The 13,502-nt window shown below is 39.1% G+C and overlaps 2 protein-coding genes across 3 annotated transcripts in view; one reads left to right on the top strand and one right to left on the bottom strand.

The window, feature by feature from the left end:
• ARHGAP6 (Rho GTPase activating protein 6) overlaps positions 1-13,502 on the top strand; it is a 541,363-nt gene that overhangs the window by 365,866 nt on the left and 161,995 nt on the right. The window lies entirely within an intron of this gene.
• AMELX (amelogenin X-linked) lies at positions 8,879-13,184 on the bottom strand. Its single transcript, XM_054544334.1, has 4 exons — positions 13,131-13,184; positions 11,157-11,204; positions 9,704-9,745; positions 8,879-9,433 (listed from the first exon to the last, which is right to left on the bottom strand). Exons 1-4 carry the CDS (start codon positions 13,182-13,184, stop codon positions 8,993-8,995), a joined length of 585 nt encoding a protein of 194 aa, XP_054400309.1. The 3' UTR covers positions 8,879-8,992.

Here is a 13,502-nt window from a genome sequence, read left to right as displayed (position 1 = left end):
TTGCTTTTGAAGAAAATTTGCTGCTCTTAGATTATGATTATTTACAGTTTGTTAAGTGATTTCATTTTGTAGGCATAGACTTTTTATTGTGATTCTGATTATTTACAGTAATAGCAACTATCAAATCAACTAATGTGGTGGTGATTGCAGATTTTTGGATATCTATTACTGTTTATTGGGAACATTTTTTCACTACCAGAATGGGCAAAAAAGCCACAAAAGCAGTAAATCCCATTGCTTTCCAAGTGTCATTGTAAATCCTGCTGATAAGAACTGCACATTTTAGCCATGTTTAATACGTACTTTAAAAATTGAGAATTGTCTTAAAAGAAACAGATTTTGAAGTTCCTCTGTTGTACCTACTTCCAGATTAAGAAAAATCGTTTGTGGAAAACAAGTTGATCCCAAGTTCCTAATCACGGAGAGAAGATGGGATTTTGTAAACCTGCAGAGCCTGAATTCGTTATTGCATGCAGCTGTGCAAATTTGCAAACATTTCCTTCCCTAGTCAGGACCCTATGGAAGGAGCCAGTTTGGACTGCTGCCTTGATAGCTAACATTTGTAGAGGCTGCAGTGCAGGAAGCTACTGGGATATTTGAACTTTGTCATCTGTTTTAATCTGGGCACTAAATGCCAGGTAGAGAGAGTATGCAAGCCAATTAGTTCTGCTTCAATGTCATGGTAGGGATATATCAGTAGCCTTATTATTCTTGTCATTCTCAGTGAATTTCAGAATGCTGCTTAAAATGGGCTTTCTGTATGTGTTGAATGTGTGTTCAGTGGGCTGTCTGGGAAGGAAGATAGGGGAGGGCCAAGGCCTGGGTCTCCTAAAACACATGATTATTTTATTGAACTAATCAGTGAGAGAAAGACAAGGCCTTGTGGTTTCTACGAGCACTGGACTTGCGTTTATTTGTTTTCAATCCATCCTTTGGAACTAGAGAAGGCATGAGGACCATCCATGAGCAGGTTGACACTCAAAGCTGGTTGCCCTTACCCTGGTTGCCATGGCAATGTTGTCCTAGCGTAGGGGATACTTTCCTATGTTTGTAGCTGTCTCCTCCCCATCTTTGGCAGTTTAGCACAAGAGGCAACTCCCTCATGCAACTACAGAGCATTTAATGAGTTAGGGATTCTTCATTTTGAGTTACAGTTAGCTCTCTAGTATATTTTTGGGAGGACAAATGGGCAGGAAAAATTAAGTCACAGGAGACAAGCTTCATGACTCTAATGGAGTTGAATTTACATTTGCCATTAAAAATAGCTATAGGTTGTTTAATTAGAATCCTAGAGGCGGATGACGAATTAGTTTATCTTTCAAATGGTACTCATCAAAAATGGGGCAGTGTGTGTGTGTTTTAAAAGAGCCTAACTTCTTGTTAAAATTTAAAGTTCAACCCCTCATTTGTAAATTGGCGATAGAGACAATTCTATAACGCTGTGAGAATTAAATGAGCTAATACATGTCATGTGCTTAGAATAGTGCCTGAAATATAATGAGCCCAGTAAATGTTCAGTGTTATTATTATCATTACTTTTATATGACAGCATCCTGGGTGTTTAATGCTAATGATGGCTCATTGAGCAGATATTAAGCACACTGACCAATTTCCAGGTATTTTTCTAAATCTGCCTCAAGGAACTTGCCAGCTAGGGGGGAGACAAAAGTAGAAAGAAGCAGTTGTTTGAAATAGAGGCGTGGTCAACATATCCTGGGAAACCTCTGAGCCTGTGCACTCCAGCCCTGTGGACTAGCGAGAGAGGTTTCTAGAAGAGGTGACATTGAGGTGATGGTCATTGATGGCTGCTCCCAGATGTGTGGATATGGGGGCAAGGAGACAGGGGAACCTCACTTCCAGGAGTGCCAGCCAATGTAGAGCACTGAGAGAAGATTTCTAGAAGAGGTGGCATTGAGGTGAGGGTCACTGATGGCTGCTCCCGGATGTTTGGGATACAGCAGCAAGGAGGCAGGGAGATCCTCACTTCAGAAGTGCCTTGAGTTGGTTATTTGGACAGATAGGGTGTTCGATGGCCTGGGTCTGTCAGATATTCTCAGCTGCCTAAGGTCAGTGCTTAATCGTCTTATCTCCTTACAATACACTGCTTTGTATTCTCCATGGCTGTAGGGGTTTTATTCTGTAACAATTTTGTAACAAAAACTTCTTAATCAAACGAATCATTCTTTTGGAGAGTGGTGGTTCTGAAAATCATGAGAATTAAGGCATCTTAAATTACTGCCCACTTTATATGGACAGAACCACTCATTTCTCATTATTCTGCCAGATCCAAGCAAATCTCGGAACAGAACTTATCCCAGACTAATTGAATAACCTTGAATTCAGTAGTTACACTCATGGCTAAATTGATTATTTTCTCCTCTTTATCACTCAGGTAGACACAATCACTTTCAGAGGTTCTTCAGTCTGATTTACAATTAGCTCCTTAGCACATCTTTAGAAGGTCAAACAAGCAGGAAAAATTAACTCACAGGAGACAAGCTTCTTGTAACCTCCCAAGAAACAAATAACACACTCACTTCTAAGTAAGTTCTGAAGAAGCAAATAACTATTCTAACTTCTGTCGGACGGTTTTTAAAAAATTTGTTTTAATTTACTTTTTTTATTTTATAGATTTAGAGGGTAGACATGCTTTCTTACATGGATATATTGTGTAGTGGTAAAATCTGGGCTTTTAACAGGATAGTTTTGATTTAGAGACATTAGCTGACTTAATCACGGGACAGCACTTTCTTTATTTTGCAAATTCTCCTTAACACTCCTACCACTCTCCAAGCTGTTTTGATTTGTTTAGATCCCTGTTGTGACTCCAGACATTGCCAAAGGTCCCCTAGGAGACACAACTGTACCTGCTTAAGAACCACTCATCTAGAGGAAAACGGTTTGGTAAAGGCCGGGTGCAGTGGCTCGCGCCTGTGATCCCATCACTTTGGGTGGCCGAGGCGGGCAGATCAGGAGGTCAGGAGATTGAGCAATCCTGGCCAACATGGTAAAACCCTGACTCTACTAAAATACAAAAAATTAGCCGGGCATGGTGGTGCCTGGCTGTAGTCCCAGCTACTCAGGAGGCTGAGGCAGGGGAATCGCTTGAACCTGGGAGGCGGTGATTGCAGTGAGCCGAGATTGAGCCACTGCACTCCAGCCTGGTGACAGAGCGAGACTCCGTCTCAAAAAAAAAAAAAAAAAAAGTAAAAGAAAAATGAAATCCTTATAATGTGGAATTAGCTGAACTGTGCCAATGCCAGAGTGACAAGGGAAGGGTCTGAGTTGGGAGTCACTGTACACAAAGGCTCAGCCCTAGAAAGAAGGTAAAAGGAAGACATGCAGAGAGAGGTGGTCTCAAGTTCTAGCCTCCACCTAGTGGAGCGCCCCCATCACACTTGCCTGGTGTTGCTCTCCTGTTACCCTCAGAGTGGTGAATTGAGGATGAAGGCTTGTCTTGGAGGCAGCAAACAGTGTCTGGGGATATCAGGTAGGAGAAGGCGAAGATCATTTAGGGTCACAATCAGTAAGGGAGGTGCTCAGGTGGCTACATTGTCAGAGTGATGCACTGATAAATGACGGACATGGGCCGGGCACAGTGGCTCACACCTGTAATCCTAGTGCTTTGGGAGGCAGAGGTGGGCAGATCACTTGAGGTCAGGAGTTCAAGACCAGCCTGGCCAACATGGTGAAACCCCGTTTCTACTAAAAATACAAAAATTAGCTGGGTGTGGTGGCTCACTCTTGTAATCCCAGCTACTTGGGAGGCTGAGGCTGGAGGATCACTTGAACCCAGGAGGCGGAAGTTGCAGCAAGCCAAGATCACACCACTGCACTCCAGCCTGGGTGACAGAGCAAGACTCTGTCTCAAAAAAAAAGACAAACATGATGTACTTCAGTGCCTGTGGCATCAAAAACTTCCATGTTATATCCAAATTTTGTATCACTCCTGCTTCCAACTGGGTAGTGTTCTCTTTGGGAGTCTACAGAGGCAGGTCAAAGCTCTCTTTCTGATTGTAAGAACTGTAGCTAACATTTATTGAGCTTGGGGCTCATTAACATGAAAAGACTCAGAGCAGAGCATGATATTAGTACATTTTATAGACGAGTGTACTGAGCCATAGAGAGGCTAAAAAAATTGTCCAAGTTTCCACAGCAGATAGGCAATGGTCATGATTGTGAATCAAATGGTTTGGTTATGGAGGCTGCACCCCCTACCACCACACTGGAAAGCCAGCTTTGTGCTTCTGCGGACACTTAACTGACACCCCCAGAGCCTGCACATTCCATGGCCAAATATGAAGCATGGAAAATTATTTGGAGAGGCAAACAAAATTTGGCTGTTTGGAGGAATTGAGATTTTAGTATTGTTCATTTTTAAAATTAATAGTAAAGTGAATTCTGGGTCCTGTGGTGTTTTTTGTTGACCATAGGACAATGATATTTGCAAATGGGCTTTATTAATTTAGATTTTGTGATAGAGGATTCAAGTGTGATTTATTGGGGTAAATGTTTTGAACCCAAATGACCACTCCTTTCTTCTCTCTTCAAATCCTCACCACTCCCAGCCCAATCTTATTCCTCAATAATTATTTATCATCTGGGAGAGTCAGGTGTTTCAAATGAGGCCAGCATGGACTTTTCCCAACAGGGATGTATTTTTAATATCTAAATGTCAGCCTATGGCCCTTGCTGATAAGGCTCCAGATCAAATAGGGGCAAAAGGAATTGAAAGCCAAATCACAAAAATAAGTAAAAACTCCAACTAACAAGAATTTCACAACAGACATAAGCTGATGACTATTTTATTAAAGCAATGTGGAGTACTACTAAATGCTACTATGTTTTGGAAATTTAGGAAATTGGTTGAAGTCGTTTTTCTCTTGTTAGTCTCATGTTAAGCTGTTCATAGTAGGACCTCTTGGGTTATTTTTTCCCAATTAATACAGTTGTCTACTAGTTTATTTTCTTTTTAAAACTCTTGGCCTTAAACTCAGTCTTTGTATTTTCAGCTATTGTTTACTACCAAAGGAAAAACTTCAGATTTAGAGAAAAGTCTGTATTTTTATTTTGTGTGGAGTTGAGAAAGGGGATGGTAAACTTGGCATTGCTTGGAAATGAAATGCGCAGCTTGATCATTTTTTTCTTGATATAATTTTTGTATTGGAAGAACTGTAGTATGTCTTGGTGGTAATAATGAATACCATAACCACATAATCATTCTCTAAATGACTGTAATGGAAAGAAGTTTTATTTAAAATTTCAAGTTACTCAAATGGCACATGTCTCCACATGTGTCTTTTTACTACAGGTAAACCCAGAAGGCATGCGTGGTTATGGGTGTGTGAGTCTGTGTAACATGAATGTGTGCCTCCCTCTATGTTATGTTGCACTATTAGTTTGAACCACAAAATAGAAAAGAATGTAAATATCTTCTGAACTCTGGATTTATCTGTTCTAAATGAAAGCTAGAGGGGAAGCCATTTTAGTATGTGAAGTTTGGCCTGAAGAAGAGAATGGCACTTCTACAGTTCTTAGAAAATTCTCATACAGCATCAGGATTACTGGCATGCTTGGGGAACAACTTGCTGTGGGTAGTTGAGATTTTCACTTTGAACCAGCAAATCTGTTTTTGTTTCATCTTTTGTTTAAAATATTTGAATTAATAAGAATTATTTTTCAACTTCAAGAAGTAATACATAGAGCAATGCTGTCTGATAAAACTGAATGGTGATGGAAATATTCTGTATCTGTGTTGTCCAGTATGGTAGCCACTAGCCCCATGTGGCTATTTAGCACTTAAAATGTGTCTACTATGATGGAGGAATTGAATTTTAACTTTTATTTAATTTTAATTTATTTACATTTAAATAGCCACATAGGACAGGACTACCATATTTGACAGTGCAAGTATAGAGTATAATTACCAGTTAATGTATGTCTCTGGTTTGAAACATTCCACTGTATTATCACACTACATATCTGAATTTTGATTTGGAAACTGTGGCTGAATGCTGGGATTGATTCCAGCTCTGCCAACAGGAAAGGAGTGGTGAGGAAAGCTGTCGGACAGCTAGCCAAGGGTATTTGCCATATTTGCCAGAGTATTTTGACTGTACTTCTGTCATAGTATTAATACCATTTGGCCTTTTTAATTGTTATTTGTGGGCTTATTTTACCCCTTTGGTAGATTCTAGATTCCTTAAGGATGGGACCTTGCTCTTTTCACCAGCACATGGAATAGTGCTTTGCCCTAGAGTGTGCTTAATAAATATTGACTCAGTTGATTAGAATTGGTCCATGCCAATTGATTAAAAGCTTTTCTACCTTTAAAAAATTGAATCTAAATTCTTTAAAATCAAGTTATTTGTTTGAATATTGACAGCCTCCCAGTAAAGTTATGTTTATTCATTCCAGAAAATGATTAAGGGGCCTTAATCATAAAGGTACTGGAATAAAGTTACCATGGGTTTGTGTAATATAAACCCTGCAAAGACTGTTTACAATTCTGTGTGGGTGTAGGAAGAAAAAAGGATTCAAATATAAATATGAGTGGGAAAGAAAACTTGTTTTGAGTCCATTTTATGCATTTGTTAACATTTTGAAGACTATGCAGTACAATTTATCTTAAAGTTATGAGGTAAAAGAAATGACTTGTATTTAAAATCACTGTAATTCTCTATTTGAAGCTCCATTGATAACATTTTTTGGGGAAAACAAATTACTTGAATAACTTTAAATTCAGTACATTATTATGCATGTCACATAATTTCATTTAAAAATCTTTTTCCATAGAATGAGATCAAAAGACCAGATTTTGATTGCCAATGTGGTGTGAAGTATAAAGCCAGTGTTCCACGTCCTATTTTGTTTCGTAATATAAACATTCTTCAAAAGTTTATCTTTCTTAACATAAAGAATTTTTCATATAAACTTCCCTTCATTTGGTTCAGGTTTTAGTTATTGTACATATTCTTAAATTTTCATTTTATCAACTGTTTTAACTGATGTATAAACTTTGTTTTTTAAAAAAGATTTGAGAGAGTATAATTTAAATTTTCTCTAAAAAGAAATATATTCCTTATTTGCTTGCCAAATGGTGAATTTGTATGACTAAATGAGCAGTTCCTACCTTATTCAAGAATACTCATTCATAATATATCATCTCAAATGATAGGAAAATTTAAGTTTCATTCAACACAAAGACATGAATGATTTTTAATGCATTTTATTGTCTGCTAATGGTACTTTTTTAGTTACAGAATTTGCTAAGTAAAGTGATTATAAGCAAAAATCATTGTGTTCTTGTGTCATTCCTGAAAGCATCTGAAGTATTCATTCCCCTCTCATCTTCTGATCTTTTAGTCCTGAAAAAAAATTGCAAAAGAACAGTTAAAATAATTTACAAATGTTCCTAGTGAGTACCATTTACAATAACATGTCTGGCTTCAGTTTTGTCAAAACAATGTACAACCATTTAAGTTGAACTCTATAATTTCTGAAGTTTCTTTGTTATTTCGTTGTCATTAGATATTAGGTGTCCATGAGGACTGCTTCCACCTTCAGGACACTTAAAGCCTATTATTTTATAATAAAATAACAATTGCTACCTTTTCAGGGGGTACGTCTTGTATGTCAGGCTCCAAGCTTATCACGCTATTTTGTTTTCCATAAAACAACTCTAAGATAAACTATCAATGTTTATACTCAAATTTTACACAAGAAGAAACTGAGTTTTAAAGAGTTCAAACTATCTGCCCAAAGTCACTTTTCCATAAATAGCTCACATAAATGTGAGCACATTATAAAGTTCATGGTATTAATTATTAATAAAGAGATAAATAAATGCATTTTCTATGTACAGAGAGAACATGTGCCTTGGACTAGAATAGCCAATGACAGGCACCAGACTACTTGGGATTCAATCAGTTTTCAAAAAATTCTGCCCCATATTTTCCATAAACATGCTCACAATTATGAAGCCATTTATGACATATATTATGATTTTTTTAAATTCAGAAACTACGGTATTTATAATTGGACAGAGACTTGAAAATAATCTGATTTCATCATTTTTCCCCATTTAAAAGAAAATAAAACACCCATACATTTGAAGTAACTTTTACAATACTGCCTCCTCTTTGAGCGCAAAGCCAGAACTGGAACCTTTGTGTCCTGGCTTCTTATCCTGGTCATTTCCACCTCACTTCTCTCTTCTTCTCAGTAGCAAATCATCAATAACATGTATAAATTGGAATTACAGTTGGATACATATACATCATAGGATCACATAATCTCGTATACATAGAAGTAAGACTTTATGGATGTAGATTAAGGTTGTTTTGTTGACTATTCCCATTCATTTGTAAGAGCTGCTTGCAATGGAAGATTTAGTGCTAAATTGCAGTAACTTCTTGCTAAAAGCTTAATCATCTATAGAATCCCAGTACAGAAAAGGAATCTAACAGTATGTTTAGTTTAGCCGCCTCCAAGTTAGATTGAAAACTACTGGAAACGGGGAATCTTCCTGTAGGTTTTTGAAGAGATTTCCCCTCTACCTTTTGTAGCCTGTTCAGATATTTGCACTCTCAATATTACCCGCTCCCTCTTTTCTTAAGCCTTCAGTGCAACTCTAGCCTATTCTTGCTAGTCAAACCTTTGAAATATAAGGAGAACTGATATTCCCTTATGCTGTTGCCCTTAAAATTCATGGGGTTTAGTAATATATATTTCTATTAATGGGTTTTGGTAATATATATTCTGGTAGAAATTCAGTAATAGTAAAATTGAAACCTACCATAAAAACTGTGGTCTTAATTACCAAGCCATTTAGATGAATTTGTTTTTAATATAAAGGTATAGCATATTGCTTGGACTAATAGAATCATAGATCTGTAACTACTACAACTGTAGACCCTTGGTTGTCGGAGACCTTAGAACTCTGGGGCCTATTTTGCTGCACCATTTTCACAGGATTTGCATTGTAGTGGCTTCAAAATATACTCACCACTTCTTCCCGCTTGGTCTTATCTGTTGATGGCCAAGCTTCCAGAGTCAGATCAGGAAGCATGGGAGGCAGGGGCTGCATGGGGAACATCGGAGGCAGAGGTGGCTGTGGCGGCAGGGGCTGCATGGGGTGCACAGGTGGCTGGGGCTGCATGGGCTGGTGAGGCTGTGGCTGAACAGGCTGGGGCTGGTAGGGCTGCTGGGCGGGCGGAAGGAGGTTTGGCTGGTGGTGTTGGGTTGGAGTCATGGAGTGTTGGCCAGGAACGGGCATCATTGGTTGCTGGGGGATCACGGGCTGCTGAGCTGGCACCACTGGGATGTGGTGATGAGGCTGCAGGGTGTGAGTCGGGGGGTGCTGTTGGGACAGCACGGGGATGATTTGGTGGTGCAGCCATCCACCCATGGGCTCGTAACCATAGGAAGGGTACTGGTGAGAAACAGAGAGGCAGGTTTACCATTGGCTCAGGTGACTCCAACCAGAGAAGCAGCAGTGTTTTCTTTGCCATTATGGCTATAAGAATATTTTATTCATTTTTCCTTTGCAAAAATCTGTAACTGTGTACCCAGATATGATTTTTTACAAACTAAATTTCCCATTAATGTCTGTATATGGAGTAGACATGATATTTCACTTAATATGGGAATTTTAATGCATGCCTAATATTTTCAGGGAATAAAGAACAAAATGTCTACATACCGGTGGCCTTATGCTCTGGTACCACTTCAAAGGGGTAAGCACCTTAAGAGAAAAAGATATTAGAACCCATTTGATTTAATTTACTTTCATCCAATATAGAAACTCACTGATGCAGTATGAAATATAGACTCACTAATGCAGTCCTGTCAACATTGATAGCCTGAGAATGTGAGTTCTACAAAAGAAAGAAGAAGGTAAACATTTGTTGGGTGCTTTCTGTGTGTCAGGCACTGTGTTTACATCCATCACACACATTCTTCATCTTTTCTCATATGCTAGGAGGCAAATATTATTACTCTCACTTTTTAGATAAGGTCATGGGGAGTTAAAGAGATTCATTAACTTGACTGAGGTTACACAGGGAGTAAATCTGTTTAATTCCATAGTTCCTTCTTTTCATTGTAAGAGCAAAACAAACACAAAATTATGACATAATAATATGACATGATGTTAATTTCATTTTTTTCTTTGATGTCACAATGGGAAAAAGAGAGGTGCAAACACTGTCCCTCATCCTAGAAACACAGATTGACTGATCAGATGTGTCAATCTTTTAGGTTTAACAGAAAATCTTGCCTCAAAATCTTACTAACATTTGTCTTCAGCTTTTATAAGTAAATAAACTCATAGATTGTTACCTGAACCTGTGAGAGAAGTAAGAATCTTATTCCTTTCTGAACAGTATATATACTTGGTTAGCCTTAGGTTTGAGGATTCTTTATATAGTAATACGGCATTTGATCGATACAAAAAATAATTAGTAACCTTGCTCATATTATACTTGACAAAGCACTTTTCATATTCATTAACTATATTACTCTCCAAACAATATTTTGAAATATGGTTATTATAATTATTTCCTTTCTCCAGATGAGGAAACCAGGGTTCCAGAAAGAGGAAATGATTTGCCCAAAGTCATACAGTTAGTAAGAGGTTGAGGAGAACCTCAAACCCAATGTCCAAAACTCATGCATTCCACTGTTCTGCGGAGTCTCTCCTATACCACTTAGTCACTAATATTTCAGCAGAGGCAAATGAGAGACACACATAGAGTGTGACTTAATCTTAGAATCAGGAGTTTTTTGAGCTGGAAAGAGTCTTAAATAACATCTTACCTAATCCTTACGTTTTATTAGCTGGGATAGAACCAAGCTGGTCAGAGTTTACTTTTTGCCCTATCATGGAGCCTCCCTGAGTAGTGGTTCATGATGGGTAAGCTTACGGCCATATTTAGGAGGACAGACTGAGTCAGAGTAGCCAGGCGGGAGGCTGCTGGGACGACACAGGCTTGAGGCCAACCATCAGAGCTTAAACAGGGAAGCTGGTGGTAGGAACTGTAAAATCAGGACCGCTTGAGAAACATCTGGGATAAAGAATCAACACACTATTCTTTACAGAGCCCAGGGCATTGTTAACGCAAACAATGGTCAAAATTAGTAAAGAGAAAAATTACCTCATAGCTGAAGTTGATATAACCAGGGTGCCCAGGATGAGGTGGTAGCTTTTATAGGGAGGAGAGGAGGAGAATAGAAGGAGAGAGGAAGGGAGAGAGTGAAGGAAGAGAAGAGAGAGGAAGAGATTAAGTCAGTATGCAATTGTTCACATTAAAGGAGACTGAAGCTACTTTAAAAAAATCTATATAGTGCAGAATATACTTGAGGTCTGTTTTTAGTTTGAATAAATGTGCTGTGTAGAAGAGGAGACCTCTTATTTTAAAGAGGTTCAGAACAGCTGTTCCTGGGGTTATAGCCTTATGGTTGGAGACCTGGAAGCGGAAACCAGCACACATTTATTCTCCAGTGATCTGGACAACATCCCACCCCCACGCCCAGTGTTTTCAATGAATCCTACCCTATCCTGCCCAACAGTTTACTTGCTGACAAAACTCACCCCGTATTGGGGAGAGAAGTGTGTTTCTCTTACACAATAAAGAAATATCAACAAGGAGAGAATTGTCTCAGGAATGTTCCCTTGTAGGTCAGGAGGTGGTCAAGTACTTTTAAGTATCAAAGGGATTTCTCATAATTGACATGCAAAGTAAACAACACTTCCATACAACAAAAGAAGCCACAAAAGAAACCACAAGGTGGGAATTATTGATGAATGCCAGAACAAGATGGGTGGAGCAAAGTGGAAACATTATAAATCCCGTGGAAAATGAAAGAGTTGATTTATGATGTTTAGGCCGACCTTTTTTTATTATTCTGCCAACGGTTTTATGGCAGAAAAATTTTAAAGTTAAAAATAAAAGGCCACCTGAATGATGATCTGAATCAGGACTGTCTATCCTCTCAAAAGTGGGGGCCAAGTGTCTGGTGCCTGTATTGTGGAACTCTGGTTGTGCCTGGGGTCCAGGGAGGAGAGACGGTCATGCAGAAAATCTCCCTCAGACGTTGGCCTCATTTAGGATTGGCTCTATTATATTCTTTAAACATGCTCACATTTCATGGGAAGGTTTATTCTCTCTCATCTGGATGTGAATGGTTTTAGTCAGGTCCTATACCCTCTTGAACAATACCATCTTAGAGAGTGGGAAAAGGGCTGAATTTGTAAGGCAGGGACCCCTGAAGAAACTAGGAATCCCTGCAATGCAGGATTTCAGGAAGTCAGAGCACAGAATCTTGGTTTTGTGGGTGAGAGAGGAAGAGAGGAGGCAGGGGTGCAAGCTTGCTGGCTTCTGGTTGTATCAACTGCTCTTTATTCCACCAAAAAGCAGATGCAGCCTGCTTGGCGTGCATGTGATCTGAGTTCTCTGCCCTTATGCACCTGTGTCCAGACAGAGTGGGTCTAATGTCCTGATCTTTAATACATTTGAATATAAAATATATCACTATGTATTGGGTGTAGGCAGGATCCCGGGCAACCACAAAAAAGTCACCTACTTATCAGATGTACCCAAAGAGGTGGGGCCTCTGAGAACAGGAAGGTGGCTCAAAAAGTGGATTCCTAACACAAAAATCTTACCCCCTGAGGGGTAACAGCAGCAATATGTGGAGGGCAGGAAGAGATTTGGAATCTTGAGAGGAACTGGGTTTTAGACAAAACTGGCATCTCTGTAATATTCGTCCAAAGCTGGTTAAGCACTTTCTCTGGAGACCTTTCAAGGGTCCCTTCTAAAAGCTTGCTCCATCTAGAGATGGGTGGTGGTATTTACAAGCTAAGGGTTCCAACAGAATCTCCTGGGGTGCTTATAAAAATGCATAGTCCTGGGCCCCGCCCCAGCTGTACCAAATCAGAATTTTTGGTAGAGGCATTTGAGAATATACCTTTTTAAAACAAGCTCCTGAAGTGTTTCTTCAACCCGGAGACGTATGAAGACATCTGATCTCATACTGTTTTAAACCGTAATTTCACCAAATATGGGCAGATTTTTATGTCCAAGCTTGTGAAATTGGACACTGACTTATGCAAGGGGTGTTTTACTCACAGGCATGGCAAAAGCTGCTCCCAGGAGGCAGGCAAATAAAATCCAGGTCCCCATTTCTTGATGGTTCTGAAATGTAAGTCAACATCCGCTTTTCTCATCTCTTCTCAAACATGGATGTAATGAATGCTCCATAAAACACACATAATCTACGTTAGTCTATTGCTAGGAAGAAGGATGGAGCCATTCTTTGTGAATTTACTTCAGTCATATGTGATTTCCAGCTCTCAGCCTATTTCATTGTTTCTGGAGTCACAATAGTGATAAAGATGCATTTAATTTAGGTTGAGGGCTAAACAAGTTTCAGGGACATGAATGATCTATCCTCATATGACTTTGCATGCCATTTTCCTATGCCTATACAGCCCATAGTCA

Source organism: Pongo abelii, chromosome X, assembly GCF_028885655.2.
Source record: "Pongo abelii isolate AG06213 chromosome X, NHGRI_mPonAbe1-v2.0_pri, whole genome shotgun sequence".
NCBI lineage: Eukaryota > Metazoa > Chordata > Mammalia > Primates > Hominidae > Pongo > Pongo abelii.
This window is presented reverse-complemented; position numbering and strand designations above follow the sequence as displayed.